This window comes from Sparus aurata, chromosome 22, assembly GCF_900880675.1.
Source record: "Sparus aurata chromosome 22, fSpaAur1.1, whole genome shotgun sequence".
Classification (NCBI taxonomy): domain Eukaryota; kingdom Metazoa; phylum Chordata; class Actinopteri; order Spariformes; family Sparidae; genus Sparus; species Sparus aurata.
In genome coordinates, this window is record NC_044208.1 from 17,984,537 (window position 1) to 18,008,514 (window position 23,978).

Below are 23,978 nucleotides of genomic sequence, written 5' to 3' on the forward strand. Positions count from 1 at the left end.
TTTTGCTTCTCAACGCCTTTATTGTTACACAGATATGGGGCCAGGCAGTGCTTACAAGTTACATCAAGTAGCCTAAAGTACAGCATTTCAAAATCACATCATTATTACATCGAAACAAATCAGAAACGGCACTTAATGTAGAAACCCTCTGCGTCAGCTCCCCTCAGTTTTCACACAAAAGTGACCTTTAAACAACCACAAGACAAGCCGATGTTTTAAAAACCCCTAAACAACTGATTAGCCAGCATTAATAACAAACATTGTTCTCTACATAGAATTCATTAGGTTGATATGAAAGACAGTTAGCTGGCTGGTATAGAGGTTGCTTAATACATGTTTCCGATTCCACATATCGTCTGGGAAAGCCACTGAAATGTGAAGGCAGTTTGGTCAGCAGGAATAACACTGAGTTTCTCCTGGTGATTGAATTGACAGACAGGCCTCTGCAGCCTCGATGGGAAAGACCCTGAAGTTCAGACACATTTCCAGCCTCACTGGGGAAAGAGAAGGATTTTCCCCAGTGACGTGGAGGCAAAAAGGAAAGAGAGGTAAGGTATCCTACGAGGAATTCCCCCCCTTATCTCAATCCAAACCGCTGGTCAGGAGCAAAGAGAAACTTTGACCTCGACCGCACCACAGGAACAGGGACCATTCTCCGGCTCCCTGTGAGTCAGACAGTTCTCAAGCTTGTACAGTAAAAATGAAATTCACATGCAAGTCCCTGGACCGTACTGGTGACAAACTGAACCGATCCCTTGAGTTCAGATTCATGTTGATGAAGTCAGCTGTATTACCAAAGAGCTGAGTGTACTTTGGAACATGAGGCGATAGCACAACACTCCATGTCTTTTCATGAGTCATCCTTTGCATAAAAGCATTCAAACATGCTTACTGATCACCCTGGGCTGTTGGATTTCCTGTACTTGTGCAACTGAACAGTGGAAGTGAGTTGATGATGATTGTGCTATGACTGTTTTGATTCCTGAATTGTATAGGCCTCTCCACATCGAGTACAATCGCTTTGATAGAGCAACAAAATCAAATTGTTTAGGAGAAAACTACGAATGATACACAACAATTCAATATCATAGTTTATTTTTTTTCATCTTTTTCATATATTTTCATATAAAAAAAAAAAAGTGTCAGTAACTGACATCAGTCAGAAGTTTGAAAAAAAAAATACCTCCACTTCCTCTCAAACCACTTCCAAATGTACCATTCCTTTCTCCTCCTCCTACTCCTCCTCCTCCTTGTGATATCACTCATTCATCTGTCTGATTCTCTCAATCCACCCTCAGAAGAATGCAGTACTGGTTTTTAGTAAACAAAAAACAAAAACAGCAGAGGATTCTCACCTCTGTTCAAATTTTTTTTCTTTTCTTTTTAAAACAAAACAAAACAAAAGCTGCTTTTGCACTGGTTAGACTTCCCCCGGCAGGGAAATAAGCACAGCTACAACCTTTTGCGTTCGACAGCTATCAAACGCACTCGGCCCTGTGTGGGCGACCCGGGTCCCCGAGCAATGGGGAACACGGCAGCCCGGAAAGAGTCTCTGCTCACCAAAGAGCACTTCTTATATGTTTTCTAAAGAAAAACAGAAGAGGTATTCATTTACTGGTAAAATTCACAATCCAAAGCTTCCAAAGTATTAGGGTGACCAGGCATCTGGGATAAGCGGAAGACAGATAAGGTGTGGTTAGGGCAACCGGAAGCGAATCCCTTCTGGAAAACCTGGCTTCTAACTTTCTTTTTGATAAGCTTTTTTTTTTTCCCCTCCCTCCCCCTCCCCTATTACCAGAAAAATAAAGACATCATCATCATCATCATCATCAACAACAACAAATAATAAAACAGTTATCTCACAAAAACAGAGCTACAGCAGAAGCAAGAAGACTTTCCTTCACAGTGCCTCGCTTTTTTTTTTTTCAGACACATGAAATTCAAAACAATTTTTTTTTTTTTCTGTGAACACACACACGCACAGAAAACATCCACACCTCAATCTCCATGAATACATCCACACGTGTACAGTCAAACTCAAAAAAAGGGCTCAGACAGTGTTCTTTGAGTTATTTTCCACAACCTCTCTGGTTTTCAAACACACTCCTTGGATTAGCTTACATTGACATTTGAGATTTGGGCTGGGGGTAGAGGACAAGAGGGACTGGGGGTAATGCAGTGGATTTATAATGGACAGGGGCTATGTTGAGGGGGGATTTGGAGATCAATATGACCCCACTGAATACAACATGGGAGCAGCAGCATCAGCACGTATGCACACTGTGCTGGATAGTTCAGGCACACGTAACAAAAAAAAAAAGAAAAAAAAGAAAAGAAAACATTGCCCAAAGTTAGTGCTTTCATCTCCAGTCACAACTTAGAGCAACCGCAATTGACACATCTTCTTCCCTTGATACAAAATGAAATGAAAAGATACTAAACAAACATGACAGTGACGTCAGAATCAAAGTGCAGACCCTTTTGTCGCTGCACAGCTTTCTTGGGGACTTTGGGTGAGTCTTCGCTCGACCAGGAGACGAATGAGACGGCCGACAAACGCTGGTGAGTGCTGGAATACTGAAACGTCGTCCTGGATGCCTCCAGTGTCAGTGCTCAGGCTCGGCACAAACTCCATTCATCAGGGCAGGAGTTTGCTCCAGGCTGCCCTCTCTTGGTCAGTTATGGCACTGCAGGCAACAAGATCAGAGTTTGTGTATCCACTTGAAGTGTGAGATGACTTTCTTCAACAGTTCTCTCTTGCTTTGTTCTGATCCTCTTCTCAACGTCCATCCATAAAGCTCCATCACAACCCCGGGGCTTCTCACCTCTCTTGCACATTTTTTGTTGAACACCCCCCCCCCCCCCCACACACACACACACACACACACACACACACACACACGCACACACGCACACACACACAAACACACTCACTGCCCCCTTTTGATTTCTTTCCTTGAAGTGTCCCAAAATGATCAACAACAATGACAGTAAAAAGACAACAATAAAAACGCCAAAAAGCACTTCATGTCATGTAGCGGGTGATCGCTCTCAGAGCGTATAACAGTTCTGCCTGCATTCGCGCTTCCATAAGAAGCAGATTAACGTGGACCTGAAGGAGAAGACGGAGAGAAAAGAGAGATTTATTAAAACACTGTACATTCATTAAAACGGCTGCTTGAAATCAAACCAGGAGGGGAGCAAGGGGAGCCTACCTTCTCGGAGTGCTGAAACTGCCTCCAGAAACTCTCATACATTCGTTTGGTGGTCTTCTCTGGGCTACACACCATGGTCTTGATATAGATCTTAAAGCTGCGGTCCAGAAGCTGGTTTATCTCCCCGTAATCATAGTCGTCATACCTGAAGAATGCAGAGAAACACCGGGTTAGCATTGCACAAAGATTAAATCGGCATCATACAACGCGGCGACGTTTCCAGCGACTGACCTGATGCCGAACATGCAGTGGATGTAGTTCCAGATGGCCCTGCGCAGCATGCTGGTGTCCACATCCTTGTGTGTTGCCATGGTGTTGTAGGTCAGATTGTAGGCCATCTGAAACTTCTCGTCCAGCATCTGACCAACATCAGGGTACAGCCTGTTGACCAAAGAGAAGCCGTGATCCTCCCAGCTGTAGTCCTGGAGAAAAGAGAAATAAGACATAAGTAACAGTCGCAACCTTTTTTTAGCATCCTGAGCTTAACATCCAGCCTGCATCTGATCTCTACCTGCACTCTGAACGTGGGCACGTGTTCCCCCCTCCTGGAGAAGTCCTTGTAGCCGTAGCTGGGGTCCTCGAAGTGTCGGGAGATGTCTCTGGAGGGGACGCACTCCTCGTCCTCTGCCGTGACTACCAGCATGCTCTCCGTCTTCTCCCTCTCGAAGCGAGTCGCCATCTCCTCCTGGCTCGCCTCCTCGTCGTCACGGCACTCCTGGAGCTGCTTCATGCGCTCCATCAGCACCTCCACCTCGCCGCACATCTCCTGTAGGAACAAAGGAAAATACGCGGTTAGGGAAAAAGTCATACAAATCTCATCTTTCACACACACAACCTTCACTTCTATCCTCACACATCATAACTTAGCAACTCACCTGGTTGGCAAGCAGATCATCGTGATGAAAAGCATGACCATTGCCATTGGCAATGTCACAGACGCAGTACTGGCTGAGAGAGGGGGGTCTAAACGTGTGTCCGCCATCGCAGTGGATCTCGGGCGTGATGCCGCAACCAAAGGTGAACGAGGCGAGGGAGTGGTAGTGTGTGAGGAGGACCACGGCGTGGATGAGCTCTGCGAGCGACCAGCTGTGCTCGTCGGCCTTCAGAAGGCGCTGGAAAAAAGCAAAAAGGAAAACAAAATTGTGAGCCCTAAGAACTGGAGCCAAATAATGACTTCAATATCAGTGACCTTTAAGGAAGTGGGAAAATGTGTTTTCATCTTTCCTAACCAAGCCTTCCTTTTCCAGCCTAATAAACAGACACACACACACACACCCGCCTTCCTACTTTGTGTCACGACACCTTTACGACCATAACTCCCAAATCCATCCAAGTCACACAGCTGCAGCTACACTCTGGCCTCCACCCATGATCTCAGCCAGTTACATAAGCCTTCTCATGTCCACTTCCAGCCTCCAGACCATGCCCGTCCTCTCACCTCGATGTGTTCCTTCGTGAGAAGCCAAGGCCGGTGGGCCAGGATTTTGTTGAGCTCCCCGAGCTGCTGCAGCTTCTGCGGGGCCTCGTCCAAGCCGTTCAGCCACTTGGGATCACCCCCGACCTGGAGGAAGTCGTTCACGTGCAGGTTGACTAAGTAGGAACACTGGTGCCTAGCTGCCGCCTGAAGAATCACAGAAAAAAGGAAGTTTTTCACCATGAGATGTGCAACAGTTGAACGACATTGGATCTGAGAGACAGGGTGATAAACGTGACCGTACCATGATGCCGATGTAGTGTCGGTAGTGCAAAGACAGGGGTCCATCCATCTGCAGCAGGTAGTGCTGCGTCCGGAGAAAGCTCTCCAAGTACTGCGGGTGGAAGCCCATCACCACTGAAATGTTGTCGAGGCGACCGAGGGCTGCAAACGCATCCTCAAATATCGTCTGTGTCCGGGCGTCCACTTTACTGACTTTCAGAATCTAAAAAATAAATTTAAATAGATTTATCAGATAAATGTCATGTTGGCTATTGAGTTAAAAGTCCCTACTGAGGACACAGACGGGCTCATACCTCTTTTTCAGGGATAAATCTGCTTGGTCCGTTGCCTAAGGGTCTTGGGATCCTTATCCCCAAGTCCTGCAAGACAACAAAGAGGAGAAAAACATCAACAAGACGATCATCACTTCTCATTTCTGTCTGCTGTCACCATTTATTCGCCAGAGCATGAAATCAGAGTCGTCCGTTTTGTCCGACACCAGTAAACCAGATTTATAAAAAAAACAAAAACAAACCAAAAACAAACTGATTTAAGGTTTTCCAAAATCTTAATAAAACAACCAGAAGTCTAATCACTCTGCCTTCGCACAAAAGCTAAATCACAGTAGAAGCCTTCACATCGCCTCTATCGTGTCCTGTAACTTTCCGCAGCTTGTCGAGACATGTCCCCCAGCGGACACCGTCCCGCAGCGCACAAACGCAGCGGATGAATGAATGACCGAGAAAGGCAGAATCTCTCAGAAATGACACAGAGTTACAAAATGTGCATTTGAACGTGTCATCGACACGTCTGCGTATTCATAGGTGAAGCCGACAAAGAGAATAAAGCCAGATATGATTTATTGGCCCTACGACCGCACAAACTCTTCTTACTCGTAAACAAGTCCACACAAAGACTGCACTGCAGCTTGTTAGCTCAAAGGGAGAAAAAGAAGAAAAGAAGACACGTCGCCTGAACACGAATCAATAATTTGACATTTTCCTTAATATACATCCCAGAGTCGCTTAAGAGTGCATTCATTCTCCCCTAAAAAGCCCGTTTTGTTTCTTCTCCTTACCTTTTTGCTGAGCCGCTCACAATGGGTACATATCTTTATCAGGCTTGACACCGAAAATGAATTATTTTCCACGTTTTCTGGCGGTGCGACCGCGTGCCTCATCTCGCGTCCTCGCTGCACTTTGATTATTTCACGGGTATAAAAATGTAAAAAGCGTCTTTCTGAATGGCTGTGTTTTCCTCTCTTTGTTCCTTTGGGCACTGCTTGGGTAAAGTGCTCGGCAGTCAGCTGTTGCAGCCCCACAGCAGAATACCGTCCTTTCCTGCTCATACATTCGGTAAATAAGTCGAGGCTCGTGTGATTGACGGGCGCGGCAGCCAATCGGGTGGCGAAAACAGCCTCCGAGAGGCCAATGGGGGCAGCAGGAGCAGGAGCGGGCGGAGCGAAGCGTGATGAGAAACAAGGAGGGGCGGGGGGGTCATAAACGTGAGCAGAAAGAACAATCCCCCCTCTAAGAAAACATCATCACTTCTCTCCTTCTTTTGTTCCCCGCTGCAATTGATCATGATCGCACCCTGTGTGCTAAACACTCAACTCAAGGTGGCTTGAATCAGCTTCCTTGATCAATACCTAAATTAATTATCAATGCATGGAGATGGCAGCCTGCAGGGTTACTGGAAATAGTTTTCTGGCTGGAGAAGGGCATCGGTGTGTTCATCTTGGTAATGTACATTCAATGAAAACCACAACAACAACAACAACCCCCCCCCCCCCCCCCGGCCATGTCAAACCCAGACGAAGAAGTTCTGCTGTGCAAAGACCAGCATCAGTGCACAGCGAAATGGATAGCTGCAGGACCTGGTGCAACAGCCCTTCAGTTAGTGGTTATGCACCGCAGCCTATGTCAGACCACCGAACCGCAGCCTATGCCATTGCTCCACCAATCAGCCCAGGCTGAAGGAGTCCTTTAAGAGCCAGGAGGAAGCAGAGATAAGGAAGGCAGCTCTTATGGCTTTGTTTATCCCAGCCTGACAATAACACCTTCACTGGGACAGTGTAGAACTGCTTTATCACACTGTGGTTGTTAGAAAGTCAATAATTACTCAGAATTATATCAGATGAGATGCACTGAAAAACACTGTCATATTACAGTGTAATATCAAGATTATATCACGCAAACAAGTGTGTCGATGTCGAAATGTACCAGAAGAAGTCTTTGACTTATTTGTTAAATGACAGATTAACAGTGATAGTTTAATGTAAAAGAACAAGTCACATTACAAAGGCTTTAACAATTGTGTCCACAGACACACACGTGCACATTTGTGCACTATAGTGCTGTGTGAGGTTTTAAAATAACATGTTTCCAAAGAAAAATGGAGAGGCTATTTTTTCAGATATTTTCAGACTAATTTTATAGGACGAAAAACGACGCAATAGCCTTGATCGTTTGAAAAAGTCTTACATTTTGTGAGATACCAACTTTGTTCCAGGCAACAACCCTGCCTACAAGAGTGTTTGGGCGCACTGTGAAGGGTTACCAAATAAAAAGCAGACAAACAAGTTGGTGATGATGAGGAGATGACGAGTCAAAGCCAAGACAAGTCTGCCCCTGTGCACTCCGATCAAGAGCCTGCCTGGCCAGTTCGGCAACCCACCGCAATTCCCCAGCACTGATGGTTGGATAGCACAGTATTCAGCAGGTTCATTGTGTGGATCAGGCCAACCGTCGCCCCCCCTCCTTCCCGCCCTGGTCTCTCTCCTGATGCCACAGGGTGGGGTGCGGGGCAGCGGTAAACATATTCCCAGGGCTGGAGTCAGCACTCCCAGGGCTGCCGGGAGCCCCATGGCTCAGCAAAGCTGCAGAAGAGGCTGGTCAGCGTTAGGGCTTACGACACACCAAACCTTTTCACATAAAAGCGCTTAGGCTCGGCGGTCCGGCCTCACGGACAGGACCAAACACTATTGTGAGAGGGCACGCACTGACTACTCTGTGAGGCTTTACTGTACTCACATCAGCAGTGATCCCTGAATACATGCTCCTTCTTGGATCGAGGCTGTGGCTACGTCTCCAGTGTTTGGTCCAATTGATAAAGAGCTGCATGTTTGAAGTTGGCATAAAGAGTTGGATTATGCAAAAGCGAAACAGGGAAATTTAAGAAGCTTTTGTCACTGGAACATATCCATATTATATTATATACTTTGGACTGATTCTCAAAACTCCACAAAAAACGAGAAAGTGGACCCCTGAGTTAAGATTTTTGTCCGACCATACATCCTGTTCTGGTCCCTGTATCTTTCGGTGTTAAAACGCGAACTATTAAACTTTTTATCACATCAATTTTGGTAATACATACAAATGAACAGTGGTAAACTTTGCTCCATTTCCATATCCAATCTTTCGCAAGCAAATATTCTCCAGATGTCTCTCTGTCAAACTCCGTCCAGACTATCAAAACTAGGCCTGTGCTGAAAAACAATGAACCAAGATTCAGTTCTGTTTCTCATGTAGCACCAATTTCAAAAAACACTCTAGTCTTTCTACTGCATAGACAGTCCATGAACATCTTTCCAGCAGTGAATTACCTCTTTCAGTGTGTCGAACTTTATTTCATGTCTCCGGTGTTGATGTAAATTAAGAAAACACGAAAGAATATTTGACTCCAGTCTTCAATATATCACACCTGGCATCGTATAACAAGATGTAAGACTTTGTGGGTTCTGGGGTGTCTTCTGAAACCAGTTGAGAACACTATGTGACATATCAGAAACCACACTGCAGGTGTCTCGGTCTGCAGACCTACATCTTTACAGTTATTTGACGTCACCTACAGTGAATCGGAATTTTCCTTAAATCACTAACAACTTCAAACTAAATGTGAAAAGATCACATAAACCCCTCCAACATGCCTCAGTGAATCAGCATGTAGATACTTTGTAACTTGCCCTTTTAAACTTAAAAGTTGACACCACGGCTGACAGGCTCATTAGCTGTTGCAGGGGATAAGCCAGTGACCTTTCAGCTACGGGATGGCCACCAAGCTACCATGCCACCCTGGAGATGTAACTGCGCATGTATATGTGTGTATGTGACGGTCCTTTGGTGTACAGGGGTTAGGACAACATTGGGAAGATGAGTTATGATGTAGGAAAAGGCTCCTGGAAACAACTGGACTCATTTCAGATTTGTTTTAACAGTGTGTGTGTCGTCAGATAAGTGATCTGTAGGAGGAAAGGCCTGAACAATGGACACATTTCCACTAGTTTTACAGTAATGGTGATAAAAAAAAATATTCTCATTAAGAGAATGTTGTAATTATATTCTGCTCATTTATGTCTACCTAAACAAGGTTCGGAAGAAGAAAAAACATCTTCTTTATACAAATTAAAACTTGAATTCATAAGAATGAAAACCCTCTAGCTTAATTCATTACACTCTGGTGTTTTAGCATTATAGCCTTACAAGGTCTGCCTGCTAATGATGGCTAATGTTAGCTTGTGCGACTTTAACACTACATTTTAGCTCTTACCATTATCCCATAATCACCTTTTGTGGCCACCGAGGCCGTGGTTCAGAAAAGGGTACACAGGCTCGCTTTGATGCATGAACCAGATTAAGAGCCTCAACTTATCCACATTTCTTGGAGGAGGAAGCTGGAGTTAAAGGAACCAGCTACTTCACCTGTAGGAGAAAGCTACAACACTGCCTTGCTGTGAATCTCCAGAAAAGTTCGGTGGACTGTGAAAAGTTAGGTGAACTGTGAGTTCAGAAGCAATGTATGTGGCCATACTTTGGTGAAAATTTCAAACAAAAACTCAGAGGAGACCAAGCATATCCATAGATGGCAAAGAATTGTGTTGTGGTTTTGAGAAATATTGACTTTTTTCCCCACTTTTCTTCAGGAATAAAGCAAACTGCAGCTTACAGCCATCGAGTCTTAAAAAGTGAAAGCGTCTCACACCAAAAACACGGTATCACTCAACAAAGCGTGAACAATGGTTTCGATTCTTTCAGGGGTATGTATACCACATAAAGAATTGAAACTATCTTTTGGTGTAGCAAGCTAAATAAGTGACGCTGCCACTGAGGAATTCAAGACACCAGTATACAGATAATGTATGCAACAGTTGGCATGTTGTTGGACTGTTTCACAACGGCGTTATCATGCGGATAGAAATGGATATGAAACCTGTAATAAACTATTTGTAGTTTTAAAAGAAAGTATCTGCTTCATTAAGATCAGAACAACTGTCAAGAATTAGTTCACCAGACTTCAGTAAAGAGTAAATGGCAGCTACTTTCTCAAATGCTCACTAAAACAGTTGTTTCTCCTTTATGAGTGTGAAGCAGAGTTAACAACAACCTTAAGCCAATAAAGGGGGTGATAAAAGTTAATAAGATTAAAAAACAGAGAGAGGAAGCCGTGCCAGGCGTAAACTCTGCACATATGTGTCTCAGCGCAGTGGCTGCAGCAGTTAGACGCGAGGGAACCGCAAAAAAACTGTGGGGATGTTCAACAAGTGGCAGAAGTCCACCAGACCGGTTCAACCTATCACTGCAGAGGAGAGGGAGCAGAAAACTCTTGAACACTGACATAAGCCTAGCAACAGGCTTCCACCAATCGCAGGGCAGAACAACAGTTAGAGGAACCAGTCTTCACTGCTCTCTCTCTCTGCCTCTCTTGTTTCTCTGAAAAAAAAAGAAAAGGAAAACAGAAAAAAAAAAGTTCCGTAGAGGCATGAAGTTCACCAAAGAAATGAACCTGGTCTGTTTCATCGAAAGTAATTCACTTTTACAGAGCTACTTGCACAGATGAAACTTTTGTCCGCATGGGTTTCTCTGGCAAATAGCGGAGAAGCAAAAAGTCTCCTAACTTCACAGTAAACACTAGAACACATGGTTTAACTTAACTCGCAACAGCAACTCTCATCTGTAAAAAACAACTAGATATTTTTCCCCCTGTAAAAACACATTACTCTGAAACAAGTGGCTGCTTTTAACAGCAAAGCATTAAATCAATACTTTAAATACTACAGATCTACAGATAGGAGGATAGTTTCAAACTTGGCCACAGTGAAAGAGTGAAAACTGCAGACTAAGAGGGTATCCCCCCACCCCACTCTTCAAACACAGCTCTAGGTTCAAGCCTGTTCATCTATCACAGAGCGTTTCACGAGCAGACTGGTTAACCCTTACCTGTCCAGCTGCAACAACCTGCAGACTTCTCTCTCGTCTCATAGAGCAGAAACCAGCCTATAAAACTGGTGCTAAGTTTACAGAACCTGTTGATCACAAGCATCAAAGTGGAAGTGTAATTAAACCATGATCTTCATTTAGTGTTAAGACACGTTAGCCAAAGCTGAATCAATGTGGGAATTAACTTGACCCGAGCTGCCTTTTGGCCCACTGTGAGTGACTCTTGGTCCCTTTTCTTCTCTTCCCAGTCGCCTCTTCTCTGATCTGTGTGTATTCTGGCAGGCTATCAGAGTGGAGTGGTCTAGCAAGCGCCGTCTTTCCTGAGAGGCAAGGCGTGCCCCCCCCCTAGACCAGCGGGTCCTGGACCAGCGCACACCAACACTGGGAGGAAGCAGCGTTCCCTGGATTCCATGAAACATGGAGGAACTGCCGAGACCTTGGGGAGAACACGGAAAAGAGAAAAAAGACCCTACATATCGAAGGGGGAAGAGGTATCTGAGACAAAAGATAACCTCTCTTTTATGACTTCACACTGACGGGCATAAACATGCATGTACACCATTACCTACAGGCTATAATCTATATGTACTGTGGGCTTTAATCCAGGAGGGAAAGGCGTTGGCTCGCTACCCCTGTGTGCACGTGAGGAAGAGTGAGTTCCCGGGGATGTTATTCTAACAGGGAGAGGGCAGCTGTCACAATACAACGCGCTCCAACAGAAAAGATCCCATAGAAAAACAGAAAATACCAAACCCTCCCCTGCTATCTTTAGCCTGATATGACACAGCCAACCACAAATCAATGAAAAACCCTTCTTTCCCGAGTTTACTAAGGGGAAACGGGGGAGACAAGACTTTGAGAAGAGTCCAAAGGTGCTGCCCAGTAATCGTAGCAAATGTTTCAGTTACTGAAGACATGCAAGCTTATCTTTACTACTCATGTTAACCAAAAACACGGGAGGAACAAAGATGACCTTATACCAGCATTGGGCCTCGAACAGCCCCAAAGAAAACAGCCCCTCTGCTGTGACGCTGCTGTGTGTCTCCTGGCATGCACAGCTGTTTTTTTCTCTCTCTCTCTCTCTGTCTCTCTCTCTGACAAGACCTTGGCTCTGCTGACTGAGCAAAAAAAAAATGACTCATGTCACCGGGAACCTTGCCAACAAGTTGTTGATCATCACCCTATAATTCGTAATGGGCACTGTAAACCCAGCACAAAGGATCAGACCCCTCACCTGTTTTCTGTGAGAATACAGAAAAGGAGATGACACACACCAAAACAAACAAGAGTTTAATAACAGCAGCCGACACTCCAACTGGTAATCAAGAGGGTTTTCTGCAGGTTTCTACAAGCTACATTTAAGACCATTATCAATGCAATTTAAGACAAATCAAACAAAACAAAAAAACAAACCCTAACCTGCTGTCTGGACAACGACGTTGTTAGTACTGATTGGGCCATGCCGGGGTCAGACTTCAGCGATGCTCATGATGTGAATCCAGAAAATGAATGGGTGAGACATTTAAAGGCATTTTAATGGCCCTAATTCAGATAATAAGATAGTATAATTTTTCATACTTTTTAAGGAATGTTGGGAGCTACTGTGATCATATTAGATTTGACCTAAACACAGTTATTTAACAGTTCCCTAATTTACAGGTGGGAAAAAAGTATAAATTCTTTGTTTATGTACTTATGTAGATATGTTAGGTATCTGTACTCTACTTGAGTATTTTTTTTCGCCAACTACTTTTACTCCCTGCATTTTAACACAAATTCCTGCACTTTTTATTGCAACATTTTATGTTATTTGTCAATTATTTACATAGCTTTACCAACCCATAATGCCGGTATCTGGGAATGAAACTCAACAATCAACTATCTCTCAGGTGTGTTTAGGAACGGCTCGAGCGAATCGTACTGAGTTTACCTTTACTTGCCTTTGAGTTTTCGGTATGTCATCATTTGCGTTGAATAAGTTGGTCAAATTGCAGAGTTTAACGTGTGGCGGCTGAGAGGAGGAGGAGACAGGGAAGCCCTGAGGACACCGCTGACACCTGAGTGTGCTTGGCTCGTTAAACGCAGTTCATATGCCATTTAAACATGTTTTTCTCCTTTTAAATCTGTCATCAGCTCACGTCGTTAGGAAGGCTAGTCTCCCATAACATCATATTTATTGATATGTTGTTTTTCAGAAATTAAAATTAGTACTAGGCCGTTTTTTTACACTGTTTTATATATAGTTATAGTTTTAAAATGAGGTGTACTGCCAGTCCTGCCTTGATTCCCCTAGACGTGCAATTGACCTTTGTTCTCTGCAAAGTGCTTTTTGGGCCTTTTTTCACCAACTTTGCTTTCAGCTTTGTGGTTTTAAGGAGCATAAAAGAATAATCTTGTGTATCTTTTCCTCTTGCTAGGGATTTGCGCATGTAACATCTCATTGCTAACTGGCGCAACCTGACAATGCATCTCAGGTGATGCTGCGCGGTAACACAAAAGTGATGGACTTTTGGGGAGTAAGTAAGTGAAGTCTGTTACGAGAAATCTGTAATACATTGCTTTTTTTTGAGTAACTACCCCCACATTGTTAAAGATCCACCGAAACCACAAATCAAAGTGTCTTGTTTGGAGGCTGATGAGCCTCTTGATGATCCTTTAAGCCGAACAAAGTTTAATCATTTCCATGCAGCTGCTCATAAAAAACAAGCGAGTCAATGAACTCTCTTTATATCTAGCAAGCAGAACCAGAAAGACTGGCAGTTCTGACCGCGGTGATCCAGTGTGAGGTATACCAACTAAGACAGCCGACAAAAACACTGATGAAGTCTGATGTAACACATCATAGAGGCTACAGCAAAGATTAGAAACTGTTGCACTCTGCATTAATCTGTACTCATGTCTGTAGTTGACACCGCTTTCACTTCTGCTCTCTTTTTCCACCAATCTTCAACCTTCACCACAATGTATTTTGATTACAAAGGGTGGATGTGATACTGCTGTACTTTAAGGGTGGAGGAAGTGATATGGCCTAATCGTTCGCCCTCAGAACCATTTTGACCGTGTCCTATTACTTCATTAATAGGCAATGAGCCCCGGTACTGAATGGCAGAACAAAATAGCTGGCAGAACCTCATTTGAGTGCGACGTCAGGGCGACTGCCCCATTAATGTTTAATCGTTTATGAAATGTCTGTTTGATTAGGTTGAAACTCGATCACCTTGGTCTCTGTCCTCTTCACCCGTCATCACTGACACAACTTTTCCAGTCATTTTTGATTATTTCAATCCGCTGATGCTTCGTATGACATTGGGCAGGGGAAATACGGAAGGTGGAAACCTAATTTAAATTTACATGACAGGTAAAAATGGTATTCAGTTAATATTTTACTGCCTTTATTAACAGTTATGGTTTCCACAGTGACTTATATCTCCCCATATGTAATAAAAGATGAAGGGTTTAAGTCTATTCATCCACATGAAGTTATAATGTACCATTTGCCACATTTTATTACCTGTTGCTACACCTGCCAAGCTTCCCTTTCTCCATGCAATTTACAGTGAAAATGGTGCTTGATTTTAAGATTCAAAATTCTTGGTAATTTTTAACCACAATGGATCCTTTATTACGGACAGGGCTGGACAAAATCAGACCTTTGCATTTCTCGTTGCCGACCATGACAGAAAAGGAATTACATACACAATGTCTCAGCACGTGTACATACATGTAGTCCTCTTGGGACTATAACATTGAGTTCCTCAAATATGAAATCAGAGGCACATGACGTGAGGTCAGGAGTCTGAGCTGTGGAAAACAACACTTGTAAAATGCAGAAATTGCTCACGTCGGCACATTATGTTCCTTAAATATGTTCTTACTCTGGATCAGTTGCACAATCAGTACATGCTCAGTCATTCATGTCTCAAAATGAAGATGCATCTAATGAAATCATAAGTGCTTTCAAACATCATACTGATTAAATACTAAAAACTATCAGCTGCCAAGTAGAAAATTTGAGGAAAAAAAATTTTTCCATTTATCATGCTTACATGCTGTGTCTGCTTGACGTATACAAACGATTCAAGGTTAAAAAAACATATTGTATGATAATGCAAAACATATTCTTGGATGATAATATCTGCGCTCTGCAAACATACTGGGTTAATGTGTAGGGTTTGGGTGTATGCTGGTTCGTCACTTTTAAAATTCTCTGTGGACCTCATAACCCTGACTGTGTGTGCGCATGCGTGTGTGTGTGTACGTGGTAGTGTTGGACATATTTGCTCTGTGGTTAATCAATAACAGGCCTGAAAAGAACAAACCGACAGCTGAAAACTCTTCTGAATCATTCCTTGTAGATACGGACACAAATACCTCACCGACTTTCAAGTGTCAGATATAATGAGGAGATAAAATGTCCAGCGTAGCATTCACTGATTATATTACTGCTGTGACGCTAAACATCAGTCAGTTTGCTCACTCATGCAGAATCTAAATTACTTTTTTGAATTCTAAAAGTCACTGCTTTTATTTTTGTTCTGATTTTTCGTGTTTTGTTTTTTTTTGTGTTAATGTTACAAGCAGGTGCACAGATGACCTGCTGTATGCTGAGCGCTGATGTGCAGCAAATGATCTTACATAATCCAAATAGGTAGACACCATTGTATTCACAGTGCCAGGAGGTCTGGCAGTGTACCCATTGGTGTCATGCTTGATAAAAATGAATGAATCCGTGAATAATTTGATGAGCAGTAACAGCACATGGTTTCATTGTTAAACCAGCATTGTGACTGAGGAGGAAACTTGTGAGAAAAGTACAAGAGCATTGTGATGAAGTGAAGTTAAGAAGCAGACAAGAGTATGGAGAAGTTACAGGTTGTTGATAAAAAGCCTTTTTAAAATACAAAGAGATGGAGAAAAGTCTGTCTCACAGGACTTTGGCGTGTAAATGCTGCTGCTTTTGTTTTTTTATGAAATGTTGTACTTGTAAATGTGCTAAGTATTTGCACATTAATACTTCCTAACAACGGAGCAGTTTGAGTCGTTTATGCACTGTAATCATTACTTTATTGACTACCAATCCTGCCGGATGCACAACTTTGATAAGTGACCCCCTTCATCAGTGATTATGTCACACATAATGGACGTTGGGGTTAAGGAGGGCATCCACTATGAATGAAAAGATGGACGGTGGAAAGAGTGATGAGAGAAGAGCGATAAAAGGTAAGGGGACAGAGAGAGAGGATTATTTGATCAGTGTGCGGCGAGAAAGCGCCTCGGCCCTTATCATGGATAAGTAAACACCCCGAGCCGTCTGGAGTGACATCACTGTCCCTGAGAATCAATAACCAGCCACTTCCTGTGCAGCGGGAAAATCGATGACTGTACACTAGATTACCTATCTGTGCCCACTCACCTGAGGAGGTACACACAACTAATGCACACACTGTAATGCAGGACACATACATGGCGCGCATTAAGTGAAACAAACCCACTGTCACAGTTCTCACCGAGGGGAACAGTATTTGTGCGGCTTCAGTGCAGAGTCAGCCTATTATGGGATTAGTGGCGGCCACAGCGCGGTGTAGGCCTACTGTTGAAGTCTAAAGGGGATAATGGCTCTGCCAAATCAGATTTCTATCAGGTTTCCCACACAAACACACACACACACACACACACACACACGCACACACACACACAAAAACCGAAGCAGCATGGCTCAGCACCAATCTGCATATCTCCCATATCCCCCTGCTTTCCTGAGGAGCATTTGTTAACCTCTATTCTCCCTGCCAGTTTTTTTCTTTTACTCAGTCTTTGGTATATTGTTATCTAATAAAGGCTGAGGGTTAAAAGGTAATAAAAAATAAATAAGTGGAACCTAAAAACATTTTAACCACACAGGCATTTGGCATCACTCAAAGAGCTCCTTGTTAACTTTGTCACCTATAAATGAGAGTTTGTGGTGTGAGCTTTAGGCACCATTGGCAAAACTGTCTCTGGAAGTGCTTTCAACATTTCTTCAGCTGAGCAACAAAAAAAATGCATTGCTCCAGGCTTGTTTTTTACTTTGCTAGTTGTCCGGAAGGGAAGTTCAGCTTTGCGAGCATGGCTCTCAGATTGCTGCTGGTTCGTCCTGCCAAGGCGAGCTATGGACGAACAGGCAGCTAACTGACAGGACTGGATGGAGGATAATGAGTAACTGAGCTCAGTACAGTCCCCCATCACCTGTAAGTGTGTGTGAGCATGTGCAACAGGAAGGAGAGAGTATAAGTGACCAGACAAAAATGGAAACAGAAGGTGAGAAAAATATCAAACAACACAAACATTAGCTTCTAATCACACATGCTAAATACAGCCAGAGATAAATGTGTAATCATGAAAGTCAAAAACTGACTCCTGTTCTCGATTTTGAATGCATAAGGAAAGAAAAAAAAACTAAGTACAACATGTTAACTTCCTTTGGTGACTAAGATAAAGATGCATTGGCTGAGTGGGTGTATTACTTTTTTTTATCACATACAACACTGTATATTTCTGTGGTTAGCCACAGCAGATCTTTCGGTATTGGTTTTGGGCGGGTGCAACAAAACACTGAACAGTGAGCTAACATGACAGCCTCCTCTCGTCCTCACAGTGTGCGTGCACCTGGGGCGCCGACTGTCTGTCTGTCCACATCCTGCCGTGACGCCAAATGGCACATGCAAAGCCCTGTGTCATATCAGCAAGACCAAGATGGGCGAATGAGCAAAGATGGTCACTGATCAGTACTTACAGTATTCAGTTTAAATAAAGGGACTATTATTATGTGTCTTTTTTGTTGGAGTGAGAAGTGAAAGCACTGATGATGATAAGAATGGGTACACTGGAGTACATAAATGATGTGTTTCAAGTGAATAATTAGATATTTTGTTTTCTTGAAGCTATAGCCAGAGTCTGCCGTATCTCATATTAGCTTGGTTCTGATTACACAAACCAAATGCATCATTTCAATTTGTGAGATTTAATTCATGATGTTGATGGCCTGGCCCTTCAATCTTTATGCAAAGCTAAGCTAAGCAACCCATTTTCTTGCTGTTACTTTAGATTCAGAGCACAGACTTGAGAGTGGTGTATGTCAATGTATCCATCCTACAGAGCAAACAAGTGAATGCTCAAAACTGTCTGAACTATTCCTTTAAATGTATGGCACTGACAGCAGCTTGTCTGGACTCAATAAAATGGGGAGTTAGCATTAACAGTGATAGCTGTGATAGCTCAAGAGACAAAGTACAAGAAGTACAGACGTCATAGCAAAGTATTACATGACTGGACAGAATTGAACACATACCAATCTGTGACTTCTATTGCAGGAACACAATGAAAATAACTGCTTTGTGACAAAGATGTTACCAACAAAGTAAGAAACAAATTATGACCACTTCATATTTTGAGGGAAGGTCATTCATCCTACTAAGGTTATTTTTTCCTCTGGTTGAAAGAAACTCACTTCACCTCAGTCATTTTTTCTGCTGGGAGTTATCTCAGAAGATTGATACCACTCTCATGAGGCTAGAGCTATGAGGTGATTACTTTAGCTCAACATGAATACTGGAAGCAGGATGAAAACAGCTAGCCTGGCTGTGTCCAAAGCTAAAAAAAAAATCTCCCTACTAGCCTCTCTAATCCTCACTAATATATTTGAAACTTGTTTGTTCAATCTGTACAAACAGAAATGTAAAAGCAACTCCCTTTGGTTGGAGACCGGCTATCTGTTTCTCACGGCTTCCGGTCTTTATGCTAGGCTAACTATCTCAAAGACATACCCAACTCTTTAGGTTGAAGTCTCAACCCTATGGAGTAAGAACCTGTGAATATGCATATACTTTATTCATGGTCACAAGAATTAAGTATACATTTAAGAATTGGCTTCCCGAAATTAATTCGTACTCTAAACAAACAGGGGCAGCATATCAGTGGGCTAACTGCTAGCTGCTGCTAACTGTATTGTTTTTCCATCCATGACTGTAGCTACAGATAGCCTGTTAGTTCAGTAATAAGCCCTGGCTAGAGGGACAGCATGCTAACCTCTGTATATATCTCTGCAGCACTATACAGTATATAGGTGCCTCTGAGATAACATCAGAATAGTTTTTTCTTCACATTCTTTTGATACTTTCTGGTAATTTTTAAATGTTTATAACTAAAAATCTATACAAAATATGACTCACCACCTGAACAAGACAGTTAAGGACTCTACAGGTATGATTGTGTTAGCTGTTTAAATCGTTTGTTTTTCGTGTGAACGTTACACACTTGACCTGTCCCACTAACCCTCTACACACTAGTTTTCCCAGCTTGTTCACAAAAGCTAATGATGAGCCGGTCTCATCCAAAACAATATTGTCTGCCTGTGTGAGATCGTGCACACACGTCTGGCGAGGAAATCTATTCTCTTGATGCACCGGTGCACAGTTTTGGCCCGTAGCCTTCTAAATCTATGACCCTCCACTAACCCGACTGTATGTCAGCTCACACACACCGCACCAGAGGACCGTCCTGCTGGGTGAGGGTGCGTTCTCTACGGGACTCCCACAGGAAAGCTTCACACAATACTTGGCTCTCCTTGAGGTAGACACACAGACATTAACCTCCCAGAGACACACACACAAAGACAGATTAAGACAAACTTCAACACACACATAAAAGGCAAGCACACAATCCCTCTCACACATGTTAAGTGCAGTGTACTAGCTTGCGTGCACACACACACACACACACACACACACACACACACACTCAGAGTCTCAAGCAGACAATGGACAGTGGAACTGTGCCATAAGGGAAGGCTGTTGTCCAGTCACTGGGCAACTGGGGCAGCAGATGGTCATCTTCCCTTCCACTAACACCAGCAAGGAGGGATGGAGGGAGGGGGTGAGGGGTGAGGCTCAGCAGAGTGGTCTCCGTCTCCGAGCGAAACACCTTTCACCGAGTACATGGGAATGACTCAGCCATAACCCATAAAGCAAATGAGCTGGACACTGATTATCTGCGAGTCTGCACGGAGTTACGGCGCAGAAATGGAAAGTCACCCGGGCCGAGATGTACTGAGCGAGAACGCACCGTTTGCCCAGTGCAGTTTGAAATGAATGCCACGGCCTCGCAAAGCCAACCAAACAAACCTAGGTGAACCACAAACACGGCAAAAACGCTCACGCAAGAGGCAGAGAGCGAGCTTTAGCGAGGAGAAGGGGAAAAGTAGGGGAAAGGTCAACTCTTACATGAAGAAAAGAAAAAGGAAAAAAAAAAGCAGGGAGGAAGGTTTCATATCCTGTTGACCAGTTGCTGCCTCTCAGCGTGAAAGTTTGGATTACAGGGCATGCGTCGGTGTGTGTATCCAGGAGTGTGTGTGCTCGATAGGGAGAGAGAAAGGGGGAAGCGCCTGTAGCCTGCTGCGTGTGCACTGTAAGGCGCTGTTTATATTCTTTGCTCATCTTAGCTCATGTAAATGGAGGAAAAAAACAACAGGCCTGCATTTTTCTCCTCTGCTCTCTTGTAGCGTGTCGGGCGGGCATGTTTTGGAGTAGCTCAACCCATAACAAGAGTCGCCTTACATAAATAAAGGACTCACTGGCTGCAGCAGGCCGATGGCAGACAGATGCAGGAGAGAGGTATTTGTGCTCTTGTGTAAAAAAAAAGAAAAAAAAAGAAAAAAAAAGAAAAAAAAAAAGATGTAAAGCGCAGAAAACATCTTGGTATGAATGGAGCCTCTGTGTGCACAGCCGAGTGAGGAAAACATGTTTTTTTTTAGGGAGAGTTACATCACAGTGGAGGTATGAAAGAAGGGAAGAGTTGAAGGAAGAGGGAGAGAGGTCAGAGAAAAGCAAAAGGGAAGAGAAAGCGGCAGAGCAAACAGGGAAAGTAGGGCGAGGGAGAAACAGAAAGAGGAGCAGAGGAAAGGTGATCGGTGGCAGCGCAAGTGGGTCATTACGTGTTCGGGAAATACTGTACATGTATGTTTACATACGCGGATCAGATCTGTAACCTTGTTCTCGTTCCCTCTTCGTTCTCCTTTTTTTTCTGTCTGCTCAATCAAGCTGTTTTCCCTCTAGTCTGTCAATCAACACACTCCTCTCTCCATTGCTATTCATCTTCCACCTCCCACCTCCTCATTGCCACTGTGTTTCCCCCGTTGCCTTTCATGATCGCCTCGAAGCAATCCTCCCCTGATCGTTGTTTTTGTCAATGAGACAGTTCAGAAGAATGTGGTTCGAAGCAGGATTCACAGCATCGCCCGAGGGCCGGTGAGAAGCCGCTCGTGGTCATGCCTGCTTGTGCTTGTGTGACCACGTATGTAAGCAGATGGTTAAATTGGTGTAGTAGTCGATGATGTGACATGTCTCAAGTGTAATTCTGAGGGGTCTGTTTGTGTACCGAAGTGCACGAAAACAAATAACACAACAGTTGTTGATTGCTTCAAGGTGCCTCAAATACGACCACACTCTCCTTTTTTTTCCCCCTCCTTGCGATCTTTCTAAGAACGTACTGGCGGATTCCTGAAAAGCCGGAGGCTAATGTGCATTTCAGGACTCGCCTGAGTTTCAAAAAAACAACATCGGGTGCCAAGTTCTTGCATGGAGAGGTCGACATTTTTAAAGATTTAACTATGGCGCTAGAGGGAGTCATATAAAATACTGTAAGCCACATCCAATCTTTCTTGTTTTCCTTCCTCAACCCCCCCCTCAGTCTTTTGGTATCCTCCCTCTACCCCCTCCTAGTTATTCCCTTCGCACAAACACAGCTCTGAATAACACGGGTAAAAAGAGAGAGGGAGAGAGAAAAGGAGTAAGAGGGGAGAAGGGGGGGGGGGGTTAACCTATATAGTGAGCCATGTTTCTTTCCCTTTGGGCTCCCAGCAGACTCAGCTTCAGTTTGATAAATAGCAGGCCCCCTCAAAGCAACAGATGCTACGGCTCAAACCCCAGCAAATTCATCAGTGATGTGAAGAAAACATGAAAAAACAGAAAGCCCAAAGCCAAGGCCCTTCACGACTGTTTTGACTGTTCTACATACTGACAGCCTGCCTGAAGAGGAACACTGTGAGTAAGAACAGCGCACATGGAAAACAGGGTCCCCCCCCCCCCCCCCCCCCCCCCCCCCCCCCCCCCCCACCCACCATACCTCCTCTGTACCCCCCGCCACAAAGACAGCCCAGTTACAGTAGCCCCTCAAGTCCCCAGACTTCCAAAACAGTCCTTGCCCAGCTCAGTAAGGTCACTGCACTGCCAGCTTTCAGGTCAATTTCAACGCTTTTAGCACCGTTTTGTCTTCACTGTATCTGTGGTTTGACACCACTTTTTCTTTTTTCATGTCGTCCAAGTTGCAACCAGGCATCTCCCCTCGCTGACACACCTACAGCTGAAATGATTATACAGCAGGGTAACAACTGAGGCGAATATGTTTTTCTGTGAAAGCTGAAAAACGCTGGCTTCTTGAAAAGTGCTTTTCTCTGAAGACAGATTCCTCTTTAAAGCTAGACTGAGGCCTTTCTTTGGGAGGATTGTTTGGTGTTTTGTGGGCTGTGTAGGAGAACCTTTTTTCTCTGAAGTGGGGTTGTGCAAGTTGTTTTGTTTGAGAGAAAATGAGAGAGACTAGCAGTGAGTGAGATATTTAGGGACAAAGTTTGGGTTGCGAGGTGCGAATGAGGTGTTTGATTAGGAGTGTTGATGCAATCAGCACTTTTCTAGCGTGATAATTTGGAGAGGGTGTCTGGGTGCAGCAGGAGGCCTGTCATCTCACTATAGGCCCAAAAGTCAGACTGTCTCTGGGACTAGACTGACACTGTCATGGAAGGAGTGTTATTTAAAACACATATGTATTAAAATATCTCCAGCAGCAGCCAAGGGTGGCATAGTTTGTCTGCTTCTTAGAGGCACATGATGATTGTATTTCTGTTTTTGCTCTCACGGCATCTGCTTTTAGATGTGCTCCTGATTTCTTCCTGTTTTGTTTCGCCCCAGTCTGGTTTTTACGCTCTGGTTTTTCCATTTAGAGACAAATGATGAACTTAAAGAGCGAACCTTAAAGGAACTGCTGCCGCTCAGTCAGCTCTGGCATGTCAGACATCAATCGTGCCCTAAATTCACCGACTATCTCTTTGTGACTGTGTGTGTCTGGGAGTGTGTTGAAGAGCATATTTCCCAAAGTGCTTCACAAGAGTGGGCGAGATAGGGGACAGGTCCTCCCATCAGATAGATGGTTTCTATGGCAGCCACATACACACATAGAAACAGTCTCATGACCTCAGACAGGCCGGAGAAGCTTCCAGAGGGTCAAGATACAGAGACACTGACCAGAGCTTTAGAAATGGGAGCCTGATCCTGTCTGCCAATGTGCTACACCTTTCTGTCAGCACCCATCTTGAATACAAATGTCTACCCTCAATGACAAAATAAGCCCACTGTACACTGCTACACTAAAAAGCAAGCTTTAACCCAAAATACTTTCAACCCAAAAGTATGAAATATAAAAAGGCAGGTAACAAAAGACAGGCAAAGAAAAAATACAAAAGGTAATTCTGAAAACTGAGGACAAACCAGAAGAACCACGAGGAACACATCAGGAGCACAGAAGTCCTGTGACGAAAACATGACTGACGAGAACAGACAAACCAACAAAGAGTGAGGAAACAAAGCAGGCTTAAATACCAGCTAAACTAACAAGGGGATGGAGCACAGGTGGAGAAACACTGGGAACAGGGCAAAGCTAGCCCAGCTGACGTGAGATAGGTGGGGGGGGGGGGGTGGGGGTGGGGGGGGGGGGGGTGGGACATCAGGCGAGGGAGAAGCACAGGAACAGAACACTGGGATCACAGGT

The 23,978-nt window shown here is 44.0% G+C and overlaps 1 protein-coding gene across 2 annotated transcripts in view; it reads right to left on the reverse strand.

Annotated features, from left to right (window-relative positions):
- sesn1 (sestrin 1) overlaps positions 1–23,978 on the reverse strand; it is a 60,132-nt gene continuing 36,154 nt past the window's right edge. The window contains exons 1-9 of one of the 2 annotated variants that reach the window (XM_030404858.1): positions 5,990–6,259; positions 5,226–5,291; positions 4,934–5,134; positions 4,654–4,836; positions 4,091–4,327; positions 3,727–3,981; positions 3,447–3,637; positions 3,216–3,360; positions 1–3,112 (exon numbers count right to left, since the gene is read on the reverse strand). In XM_030404858.1, coding sequence (XP_030260718.1) covers positions 3,026–3,112; positions 3,216–3,360; positions 3,447–3,637; positions 3,727–3,981; positions 4,091–4,327; positions 4,654–4,836; positions 4,934–5,134; positions 5,226–5,291; positions 5,990–6,259 — 1,635 coding nt within the window. In that variant the 3' untranslated portion in view covers positions 1–3,025. Of the gene's footprint in view, positions 3,113–3,215; positions 3,361–3,446; positions 3,638–3,726; positions 3,982–4,090; positions 4,328–4,653; positions 4,837–4,933; positions 5,135–5,225; positions 5,292–5,989; positions 6,260–23,978 lie in introns of those variants that run through there. The other variant, XM_030404857.1, reaches the window with a different exon arrangement.